Below are 12,994 nucleotides of genomic sequence, written 5' to 3'. Positions count from 1 at the left end.
TTGAGGAACTCCGGGCGTATCTCATCCACCCCCGGGGCCCTGCCACCAAGGAGTTTTTTGACCACCTCGGTGACCTCAGTCCCAGAGATGGGGGAGCCCACCTCTGAGTCCCCAGGCTCTGCTTCCTTATTGGAAGGCATGTTAATGGGATTGAGGAGGTCTTCGAAGTATTCCCCCCACCGACCCACAACGTCCCGAGTCGAGGTCAGCAGCGCACCATCCCCACCATATACAGTGTTGACACTGCACTGCTTCCCCTTCCTGAGACGCCGGATGGTGGACCAGAATCTCCTCGAAGTCGTCCGAAAGTCATTCTCCATGGCCTCCCCAAACTCCTCCCACGCCCGAGTTTTTGCCTCAGCAACCACCAAAGCCGCATTCCGCTTGGCCTGCCGGTACCTATCAGCTGCCTCCGGGGTCCCACAGGACAAAAGGGTCCTGTAGGACTCCTTCTTCAGCTTGACGGCATCCTTCACCGCCGGTGTCCACCAGCGGGTTCGGGGATTGCCGCCACGACAGGCCACAGCTCCGGTCAGCTGCCTCAACAATAGAGGCACGGAACATGGCCCATTCGGACTCAATGTCCCCCACCTCCCTCGGGATGTGGTCGAAGTTCTGCCGGTGGTGGGAGTTGAAGCTACTTCTGACAGGGGGCTCTGCCAGACGTTCCCAGCAGACCCTCACAACACGTTTGGGCCTACCACGCCTGACTGGCATCCTCCCCCACCATCGAAGCCAACTCACCACCAGGTGGTGATCAGTTGACAGCTCCGCCCCTCTCTTCACCCGAGTGTCCAAGACATGTGGCCGCAAGTCCGACGACACGACCACAAAGTCGATCATCGAACTGAGGCCTAGGGCGTCCTGGTGCCAAGTGCACATATGAACACCCCTATGGGTACTCCGAACTGCTGTTCGGTGCATACGCACAAACAACAGTTAGGACCCGTCCCCCCACCCGAAGGCGAAGGGAGGCTACCCTCTCGTCCACCGGGGTAAACCCCAATGTACAGGCTCCAAGTTGGGGGGCAATAAGTATACCCACACCTGCTCGGCGCCTCTCACCGGGGGCAACTCCAGAGTGGTAGAGAGTCCAGCCCCTCTCAAGGAGATTGGTTCCAGAGTCCAAGATGTGCGTCGAGGTGAGCCCGACTATATCTAGCCGGAACCTCTCAACTTCGCGCACTAGCTCAGGCTCCTTCCCCTTCAGAGAGGTGACATTCCACGTCCCAAGAGCCAGTTTCTGTAGCCGAGGATCGGACCGCCAAGGTCCCCGCCTTCGGCCACCACCCAACTCACACTGCACCCGACCTCCTTGGCCCCTCCCATAGGTGGTGAGCCCATGGGAAGGGGGACCCACGTTGCCTCTTCGGGCTGTGCCCGGCCGAGCCCCATGGGTGCAGGCCCGGCCACCAGGCGCTCGCCATCGAGCCCCACCTCCAGGCCTGGCTCCAGAGTGGGGCCCCGGTGACCCGCGTCCGGGCAAGGGAAAACGCCGTCCAAAATGGTTTTTCTTCATAGGAGGTTTGTTTAACCGCTCTTTGTCTCATCCCTCACCTAGGACCAGTTTGCCTTGGGTGGCCCTACCAGGGGCATAAAGTCCCGGACAACAGAGCTCCTAGGATCATTGGGACACGCAAACCCCTCCACCACGATAAGGTGACGGTTAAAGGAGGGGCCAGTTTAATTCATTAAACGAATAAGCAGTTAGGATCCTACTCCAGTTCACTTCTATATGTTAATGTGAATGTTGATTTTCAGCTGTTACTGAAATAAAAACAAAGTATCAAAATAGGCTAAGTCCAGCATGACATCGACATTAAGGCCATCTTTAATGTACCTTACACCAGATATTGATGATCTGTGTCGTACATCCTTTACACATCCTTCTCATTTACAATTTATCATGCCAGAAACATGAAACAGTTTTTATTATTATATCTTTTTCCACAAATAAATACTGTACATTTGTATATTAATATTAATTAACTGACCATTTTGTCATTTTGTTTTTTGTTTTTCTTTTCATTTTCCATAGGGGTACCACAGATTGAATTTTTTTTACATAGGGATCTGCAGTTCCAAAAAGTTTAAGAAAGACTGGCCATTAGGGAATTTGGGCAGTGCCCATTGGGCCGTGGGACAAATTATAGAAGGAAACCCAATCTAAATCCATTAAGTAGTTCTCTCGTGAAAAGTGGGCAGACAGACAGACAGACAGGCAGGCGATAGATTTTTTATATATATATATATATGGAGATATTCCTTTTGGGCAATTAGATAGATAGATAGATAGATAGATAGATAGATAGATAGATAGATAGATAGATAGATAGATAGCCAGTGTGGCTGTTTCTGTCTGCTATAGTACTTTATTTTTTTACTCCTTTGTGGTGCACTTACCACTGGCATCCATTTGCCATGTCTTCATAATTGATTTAATTAAGGCATAATGTATTAATCATTAGGAAGCACAGTGGCCACCATGGCTGTCTAGAAGCTCCAAAGATCTGGCCTAAGTACCCAGCCCATTCAATGGCATTGGGGAGCTTATTAACCACATGGATTTTCTGCAGCTATCCTGGTCTTCTGTCACACCTCAGTGACTCAAACGTCAGGATGTTTGGTGACTCTGTTTACCCCAGCATATGTGAGTAGGGGTGAACGGTAAGGTGTTCCCTTTGATAAATAAGCATCCCATGCTTGTACCTGATGCTGCCAGGAATACCCCTGTATGCCTCCATATTTCTGTAATGGACTAAATGGCTTCAGAAAATGGATGGATGGTGTTTATCCACGTGATCACCACGCTGTTTAAGAATTCTGTTTCTAATGACGGTCACACATGCTGACTTTCTTGAGGAGATCATTCTCAACACTTTTAATTACAAAGTGACTATTTCTGTTCTGAACAAGCAAGGATCTAATGATGTCATGGAGTCACAAGCTCTGCCTGATTACTGCTGACTCTTATAAACTTATTAACATCCTGTCAGGATTTTTAAAAGCTCCAGATTAAATGCTCTGTTACATCATTCAGTTTTAACAAAGCTTGCATGGCCGTTTCATTAAGAGGAAGTGTCACTCACATGCAGATATCCTTAAATTACTTGCAGGCCTTCTCTGATTTTTCATTAATGTTACAGAAATATCACATTTTGTACAGACTTTTGGAAAAATAGTAGAGATGGTAAAAATGAATAAATATAAACCATTTGCTTTGCTTTGATAATGAACATAAATATTTAGGAAGTAGCATTTATTTAATTAATCTATTTAATTAATAATTTATTTAATTTATGCTTGTTCTGTACTTCTTTCATTGAAATATGGTTATAAAAAATAATAAAATTATAAAGAAAAATCTGATGTGACCAAAACGTGACTACTCTATATTTACAACATGAGTACAGTATATGGTGTGAATTTAACAAAATACTGTGTTTGCTAATACAGTACCACTAAGGTTTTTACTTTGTAATACTTTAGTATGCTTTAAAAGCAAATCTACTTAAAAATTCATTTTTTATGTAACTAAAAATATGTAATATATTTGGACTAAATTAAAACTTTTAAAAAGTCTGAATTAGCTGTCCTAATTCAGAGTGTTCATAGGACATAAAATGATTTACATCATGAGGTCGAAGCACATGATAAACAAGAATAGTTATGGGAAATATTAAATTGGGGCTTCAGTTTAAATGTTTCAATATTCTCAGTTGTCATTGTCCTTTTTCACCCTCTGACTGAGGTCCATAGGGGGCTTGATACCTAGTAAAAGATTAAAAATGACATGATATTCATAATCACTGACCATGAAATAGACTAAAATGTGCTTATGTTTGAAATTTGTCATGTTTAACTTTCTGGAAGTGACTCTTAGAGGGCTAGGACCACTGGTAAAGAATCAAATGTCAAAAATTTTAATATATTCATGATCAGCAACCTCGAAATAGCATAAAACAGCACTAAACATGCCTATACCGTATTACTGAGTCCCATTCTTTCAAAGTTTTGTGAAAAAGAGTAACTTTGACCCCTCATGTCCCATAAGGGGGTGAACCCCAGGAGTCTGTTGATGTGGCATTCACAATTTCAAGTCCTGTCACTGAAGAACCCTATTGCTTTACTCTTTATCATAAAGGGGCAATTTCCTGCACTAATTATGGTCCTAAAATGGCCTACAAATGAGGGGTTTTTTTCGAGGCTACAGGGCCAAAATTTGTGGTAAACACCATAAAGCTTGACATCTTGCAGAACTAAGCAACAAGACAAGTCAAATACATATAAAGTATATGTAGCAGTCTTGCATCTCACGCTTACATAGTTACATTTATATTTACTAGGGGACTCTGCCCCCTGTTCGCTTCGCTCGCCCACCCCCAGGCGGGCACTATGTGCTAGGGACTTCGCAGCTCTGCTGCTCACGTAATGGGAAACGGATTGTTATATATGCATAATAGAACTATTTTACATTACAGCGAGTAATTAAATATAGTAAAAAATAGTAAAACGTAATAAATTCAAAGAAAATTATGTTTCATGTTGCGTTAGAATTTTTCGTTGCATTATACGTTTTCATTCAGTTTGGTTTTGAAATTAACATGCAAATACCTTTTAAACTTTTGCTGTAAAACTTCAGTAAAAACAATATTTGGAATTAACTTTTCGTCAATATCGCATTGCATTTTGATTTCATGTTCGGACTTACATTGTGACAATGCAACGTATAACTACCCGTGAGTGAATATCGTTTCTTTCTCTCTAGTAAATAAACTGACTTTATTGAATGTTTGTCCCTGTGATTTGTTCATTGTCATAGCAAAAGCTATTCTAACAGGAAACCGTAAACGTTTTAATACAAATGGCATATCAATAGTCTTGTCTCGTCTCAAGATTTTCTATTATAATAGAGAGACTTACTTAGCCGAAGCTTTTATCCAAAGCGACTTACAAAAGAGGTCAACATAATTGAGTAATATCAGTCTGGGGGCTGTTTGGGAAAAAAGTGTCACAGGACAAGATTACAAAATTGGTTTCCACAAGTGAAATTTTCAAAACAAACTATAAGCTTGTTACAAGTCCCAGATTTACATTTGTTTGCCGGCGTTTTGTTTTTACTGGTTTGCACAGCGGCCTTATGTTCCATGTAGCTGATTGTGCAAGTCAGTTTCACAGCAGCAATCGATAAAGTATATCTGTTTATCTGTCTGCCTATGGTGCTTTATATTACAGGGTTAAAAGGAGTGTGTAGCATCAGGGACAAGGCAAAAACTTAAATGTAACTTTCTTAAGTGGCCAAATGTTGAGCACCCTCGAGGATTCCTTCACACCACACCAGAAAGAAACCAACCCAGACACGCAGAAAGTGGCAAATTCCACATACTTGGTAACCAGGCCAGGGATTAAAGCCACTCACATAATATACTGTGGATGTATTTAAATATATCAGTGTCGATCTAAGTGATTTTTAATTGACCTGTTTCCCTGTTAAGGCAATTTCATGTGACATTAGATGAGTTTTCCAGCGATTTTCAGGTATAGCCTTTGTGTACATAATCTTAGCAAGTCGGAGGTAGTTGCTGGTCTCCTGCAGTGGTCACCTAACGCAACATACTTGGTGGTTTGCTCTAACAAAATCAAACAGAGTTTCATTTTGTCTTTATTTGTAGCAATGGGCGTTATGTGGGTACAAGAGCTGACAAGCAATGAATGCTCATCTGGACGTACAATGCAATTAATGCAGCAATGAAAAATAAGGAACGTGGGTGTTTTGGATCTCACAATCAGAACAGAGACTCGTCTGTCTGATGTCTCGTGTTTCACACACACACCACCACAGAATTGAAAAAAAGGCTGAGATTGTGGCTGAAGTTGCGTAATGTGACATCAGCTTTATCTTTTATCTCACACCATTGTTTTCTGTATGTTCCCATGTCCCGTACCTTTTTTTAATGATGAAGAAGATCTTTAGAGCCATGGTCATGTAACAAAATGAAAAAAGGATTGCCAATATTTTCTGTCATTCCGTACTTGTGACATAACTGGGAAAAATGATAGTAAGAACTTAACAATTTGTTGTTGTTGTTGTGTTACAGGCTGTACCGCTGTCATGCTGGACCTTGATTCGAGATTCAGTTTACTACACCCTGTCTGTGGTGGCTCTCATTGTGGTAGGTGTATCTGTTATATGACTATTGTATTAAGCATCATATTTCAATTTCTGTATTGTGTTATAGGGAGGTCATTTTCTCCCTCCTTCCTTCTTTCTATCTACCAAATAGCACAGGACCATAAACATTTGCACCAGCAGATGTAGGGAACAGTTTTTCTTCTCATCAAAAGCCACTCATAGTAATAACTGCATTTAGTGTGTCTTATGTATTTTGTCTATATTGTATTTAGTGTTTGGTTTTGTACTTACTGTCTGTTGTTGATATTGTGTGTACAAGCGCCTTGAGTAGAGGGAAAAGTACTATATAAATGTAAAGAATTATTATTATTAAGTAAGTACATAATTTTTCCATGTATACTTTATCATAAATTTGAACAAGAACTTGAACTATGGCCATCAGTGGTCAGGCCAGCAAAGGAATATAAATAGTTGTTATAATTATTTTTTATTTATTTGTCATTGTGTTGTACCACTAAACCAGAAACCAATGCAGGATTTTTGGAGCTTTCACATTCTGTTCGTGTTCACATAAATTTTCTTTCTCTGGTTGCTCCAGATTTTCTCTAGCCAGTAAAAATTTTGAATGCTAGACTGACTAGAGATTGTAAACTCCTTAGCGTTATGTTTATTCCCAGAAAAACTAACCAAATATACTGAATTTTGTTTCAACAAGAAAAAATGTTATTACATGTAGCAGAAACATAAATACAGTTGGGCTGGTGTCCACTGCTGTACTGAGAGATTTAGTACACGTTCTTTATTTTATATGTTTTGAAACAGTCACCAACGCAAAGCCCGACAATGTAATTGGAAAACAGAGGCATGTTTAATTGTGCACTTTTCTTAAAATATTTTTTCTGGTGCTTGCACATGGGAGAGTAGAACGCCAGTGCCTGATCTGTGTTATCGATGGGCCCATTTTGTTACGTATTGTAGGCCACCACAACACAAGTCTTAGTGACTTCCACATTTCCCCTGCCACAAACATTCACAGCCACAGTGTTGTGAACAATGCTTAGGGAGTTAACGTCTTTCTTGTTCTTCTCCCTAATCAGTTTTTTTGCCTTTATTGCCACAAAACTACTTGCACCTGAATTAATTTTTTCGAGACCGAATTAACTGGACATATCATGGCGGTTCGATCATACAGTGCCATCTGCTTCAGATTCGGTATTCGTGTCCATGTCTGATGAGTAATTCACATTGTCGTTTGATTCAACTATTTCACTTTCAGTTTGTTCTAAAACTGGCTTTACTTTTTCTCATTTACGCACCATTGTATGCTTTGTTTGAAGGCCCCGCCCCACTCATAAATACTAGAGTGGCAAAACACATAGAAATATTCATGATTTTTTTTGCATCATTATGTTATTTTATCCACCAGATGGCAGCAGAATACCGTCTTGTAAGAGATTTAGGCTTAACATGTTACATTGGATCATAACAGCTTAACGGAGAGACACTCAGGCTTAACTATTTTTACACAAAATTCTGAGCTCAAGAGATGCAAGGGGTTAACACCAAGGAGGTTAAAGGAATACTTCAAATAAAAATTACATTTTTTTAATACATTACCTTTCTCATTTGGTTTGAAGTAATGGCCAAGAAATATTTTTAATCTAATGTTTTTTATGGAGAACAACAAAAGCAAAGCTTCTGGTTGAATAGGTGTCTATGGTGGACAACAGAAAACAATATAAAAACATCTATTAAAAAAATCTTATTTCAATTGTGTAACATAATCCACATATCAAGTCAACCAGTCATCTGGGGGGGTAAATGTTAACATTATTCAAAGGTATTGTCTGTTTTTACCTACATTTTTATTACTCTTTAATTTAATATTGTTTTTCTTTTGTATCAGTATGCTGCTGCTGGAGTATGCGAATTTCCCCTTGGGATTAATAAAGTATCTATCTATCTATCTATCTATCTATCTATCTATCTATCTATCTATCTATCTATCTATCTATCTATCTATCTATCTATCTATCTATCTATCTATCTATCTATCTATCTGTTCACAGCATGCAATATGGATGCATTTTTGCTATAATATTGTAATGCCCTGAAAAGACAGAATGAATGGAAGAATGGAATTAGCCAATTTATGATGATGAGTGGCCCTAAGAGGATCTCTGGTTTTTCCACCATGCAGAACAGGTCTTCTGTGGCTCTTGCACTCCCAGATGCTTTGTCACTTTGTTCACTCTACACACCCCCTGGTAGCCTCACTTCATTCACCTGGAGTCAGCGACAAACTGTATGCCAAACTACCCCTGGTTCCATAAGCCGACCCAAGGCCAGGGTCCACATCCAAGGCTTGCCAGTGGCCATGTTTTCAGTCCAATGGGCTTTAGCAGACTGGGAGGCATATACAAAGTGCTCTCTAAGTGCTGTGTCTGCGCACCCACCACACGCTGATCTCTAGGTATTTCCACTCCTGACCCACAAGGCAATCCACAGCCACCTAAGGAAGTTGTCCATCTCTGATTCAGACCCAGGCACAGTACCATATTCTTATATAAAAGCTTCCAGAAAAGTTGTGCACAAATAAGAAAAAATATTTACACAAGGTCGGGCTTTTGAATTGAAGACAGGACTATTGACCAGAGAATAAGCAGATCTTTAAGTCAAAAACTCAATCCCAAGTGAATGTGTTTCCTGTTTGTGCACTACTTTGATTGGTCAAAATATGAAGGCCAAGGCCTAACAAAAGTTAGCCCCCAACAAAAAGATTGCTTTTAGAAAACAAATGCAGAAAGTACACAGCAATGTTTGAATAGCAAACATGCCACTCTTACATACACTAACATGATAACATCACACGTGTTGATGACAACCAACTCACATGATGGCAATGATGCCAGTTCTATAAACAATATGTCTGCTGCCACGGTAGCCAGAAGATGATGGTGCTCATGAGGCAAATACCAGCACAAAAAGGTGTCATCAATTAAACAGTAAGATTAAATCAAAATTCACAAAAACAACCCTAACAATGAAGTCATGTTCAAAAATAGTAAAAATAGGGCCTTCTCCAGGTTGGGGATAGGTTGGTGCCACAAGTGAGGAGTTTAAGAATCTTGTTCACTAGTGAGGGAAGAAGGAAGTGAGAAATCGATTGTGTCCAGGTGAATCAGTCGAAGGTGAAGAGAGAGTTCAGCCAAAAGATTTAAATGTTGATCTACATTCTGACCCTTACCTATGATCACGAGCTGTAGGTAATAACTGATCAAGGGGAAAAAATGAGTTTCCTTCTCAGGGTGTCTAGGCTTAGCCTTAGAGATGAGGTGAGGAGCGCAGACATTTGGGAGGAGCTCAAAGTAGAGCAGGGGTTTTTAACCTGAGGTCCCCTAGGGAGTCCATGGATGGATTTCAGCGGGTCAGTGAGGGTTAGATAAAAATGAACATTTATATTCACTATACAGCCCGGTACTGTTGATTTAGAGTAGATGTCGTAGTAGTATTAGTAATGGTAGTAAAAAACATAGTAGTAGATCTGTTTTAATTTCCACAAGAGGATTGTATTTCATAATTATAATGAGTGGCCAATACTTTTTGCATAGAAAGGAGTGGTTTTTTTAGATTGTTTACTTTAAAGTTTAATAACACTTTGTGTATGTCATATATGTATGAGACAACCAAATCTCGATAAATAAAGTACTGTACATTATATTCATTGCATGCAAAGTTGGGTTTATGTGAATATTTCTGGGGAAGGGGTCCATAGCTTTCATCAGATTCTTAAAGAGGCCCATGACTCAAAAAAGGTTAAGAATCACTGAAGTACAGCCACTGTCCCTCTGCATCCAAAGCAGCTTGTTGAGGCGGTTCAGGTATCTAATTAGTATGTCTACTGGATGCCTACATAAGGAGGTCTCTCGGTCATTCTTTTAGGGCAGATTTTATTTTTTGGCTGCCCTAGGATTGCCTTGGTATCTCCCCAGAGGAGTTGCAGGAGGTGGAGGGGAAGAGGAACATCTGGGCATCTTTGTTTAGATTGTGGCCCCCACATCCTGAACCGATACAAGTGTCATAAAATGGATACATTGAGAGATTGATCTGAAATATGACTCAATTAAAATACAAACTTCTAAAAGGAGAAGGCAAAGTCTAAATAAAGCTATACAAGCTAAAACCAGAAATTAATAAGCAAGGCCTAAACTCCAATCCCAAACTTAAACCTGTAAATGAGAACCAAGTGTCATTATCTTGAAATCTTAAATAAATAAAATCTCAAAGAAACAAGAATAAACTACAATTTCAATAACAAAGAGACAAGAACCAACAACTTACAAACATCCAAGTGGAGAGCACAAAAAACAATCCTGAAACAATTATTCAACTAGTGGAACAGAGAAGGGGAAAGCAAAATTAATTAATACCACATACAGTCTTTTATAATTCTCTCAGATGACTGCAGCCATAGTGACCACAGCACCTGAGAGTACTAAATAGGCCTGGACAAAACTGAAAACAGTAACCAAAGTAAGAACGTGAGGGAAAACAAAAAGCGTGAAAGGTAATTCTAGGCATCATTTTGGTTTTTGACCTCCCATTTTGGTTCTCCAGTTTACCCTCGGTCTCTCTGATTATTCTGGCTTGAACCCCTTTCTGTCCCTCACGACATTTCGCCACACATTTGCATCTCCTAATTATCTATTCTCTTCTCACAATTACTACATTCAGGAGTTTCAGGTTCTCATTCTAATTTTCTTAATTCGTGTTTATTTTAGCTTTGTTGCTAAGTTTGATTTGATTTTCATGTGTGTTTTCAGTGTTTGTTTAATCCTGTATGCTTGACTAATCAATTAAAGATTTCTCAGTTTGATTAATGCTATACTTGCTGTTTTTAATTAAGGGTTATCCAGTGGCATAGCTGGGGGGGGGGCAAGGGGGGACATCTGTCCCCGTGCACAACATCCAGGAGTCGCCAAATTGATGTTTCTTTCGCTTCCCCATTACATTTTGGCAAACAGAAGGGGGCGCGAAATCTTCAGTTGTCCCCGGGCACTGAAAACCCTAGCTACGCCTCTGGGTTTATCTAAAAGCTCTTGAGATTCCTGTGTAAACTGCACCCAGCTCAGGCGGTTCAAGAACTGCGGCACATGACACACAATGGCAGACACGAGTGAACCATGCTGAGGCTAAGCCGTCAGTACTGAGCTGAAATGTTAGTTAGATCACAAATGAAATCAACAGCAAATCTAAAGTGAAATAGCATTCAGTCGTAACTCGCACGTGGAGTCTGCCATTAGATCTGTCGCTAGAAGCATTGTACTTGGCCTTTCATTAATCAGCTGTCTATTTATATGGTTTTGTTAGCTTCACCGCTCCGACATTTGCAGCAGAATGCAGGGCATCATTTGTGCCGACTGCTGAATAGCAGAAGATAACTTGGCTGGGGTAAAGGTGGGCACAACAGCCTGTCCTTGTGTGTTGGGGGGTGGGGGGGGGGGGTATGTGGTGGTGTTAGAATTTCATGTTTTTATTTTTGCTGTTCAGGGCTTTAATCTTTTTGCTTTCCTCTCTTCTTTCTCTGTCAATGTAAGCTAATGATGTGGAATGCACAGCATTAAGAGCAGCCACTTGAAATTCTGACACCATATTACCTGAAGGTTAAGTGTTGCCTTTAGTGAATGCGCTGATGCGCTAGAGATTAGCACACGTGTTGGGGATGAGCCGACTCACGTCAGCAGAGAAGTCATGCAACATAAATCTTCAGTCTGGCCTTCACTGCATTGCACAGCAAGCAAGCAAGTGTTAAAACTGCTTGTTTCATTCATTTGACATCCATGCTCTTCAGAACAGCTAAGAGTCAACTGTTTATGTATTAATGAGGAAAAATGCACTGTTAGACTGTTAAGAAATATTTTATCTAAGGTTAGTGGCATTGCAGGGAATTCCAGGGAAAGAGAAAATGCTGATAATAAGTTTTCAGACATTTTCAAAATAAGAAATCAGACGAATCCAATGTTTTGTAAGTCGCTGTAGCAAGAAGCACTGCCTAAAGTCCTGCCTGCAACATACTGGGCACTGCCTTCCCTTCAAGAGCCTTTACATCTATTCATTTATTTCCTTCTCATATTCTCTTTCAGTCATGTGGGTGTGCTTTAAGTACATTCATGAAGGGTTAGCAGCACATCTTGCCATTTCACAATGCTAAAAAACGTTGTCACCCACAGAGCTGATTGAAGCTTTTTGTAAGGGTAAGCCCGGGTAGTGTGCCACTTTCTATTTAGCAATTTAAATCAGAAAGCATTTTCTTGATACACATGCCCTATTTCATTGTTAGAGTGGCCTCTTTATACTGTATGCCATCATTTTATTACTCCAAAGACTTCTATTGGTGGTAAGGTCACTGGACAAAAAAATGAGTCGCCCCTGGCATGTAACTCCTCCATGAGATCAGAGAACAGCTACAATTCCATCCGGCATGTGATACAACCAGTGTGTGGTTACAGGCGACATCACTTTTCATCCCCTCTTCCTGCAGCAAATCCCGCAATTCATCTAAATTGGTCAAAAGTCTCTGCCACCATTTAACTCATTGCTCCAATTTTGCAAGCCAGCTGAGATGCATGAATGCCTTGGAATGTTCTTTGCGCCAGCTGTCATCTTGGAAGACTAGGGTAGCCATTCTGCATCCACTCTGGAGAAGAAGCACAAAAGGTAACGCATGGTCATCCAGAAGCCCAATGTAGCCCTTCTGGTTCAAGTGCATTGTCATCTCCACTAACTGACCCAATTCTTAATAACTGAACCCCCCCGAAGAACATCAGAGAGCCACCTCACACTTGAATAGCCCTTGGCACA

The 12,994-nt window shown here is 40.8% G+C and overlaps 1 protein-coding gene across 1 annotated transcript in view; it reads left to right on the top strand.

Annotated features, from left to right (window-relative positions):
* Positions 1-12,994, top strand: part of slc24a3 (solute carrier family 24 member 3) — a 420,704-nt gene that overhangs the window by 322,811 nt on the left and 84,899 nt on the right. Inside the window, exon 7 of the mRNA XM_051919605.1 lies at positions 6,099-6,173. Within this exon, the coding sequence (XP_051775565.1) occupies positions 6,099-6,173 (75 nt within the window). The remainder of the gene's footprint in view (positions 1-6,098; positions 6,174-12,994) is intronic.

This window comes from Erpetoichthys calabaricus, chromosome 15, assembly GCF_900747795.2.
Source record: "Erpetoichthys calabaricus chromosome 15, fErpCal1.3, whole genome shotgun sequence".
NCBI classification, from domain to species: domain Eukaryota; kingdom Metazoa; phylum Chordata; class Cladistia; order Polypteriformes; family Polypteridae; genus Erpetoichthys; species Erpetoichthys calabaricus.
This window is presented reverse-complemented; position numbering and strand designations above follow the sequence as displayed.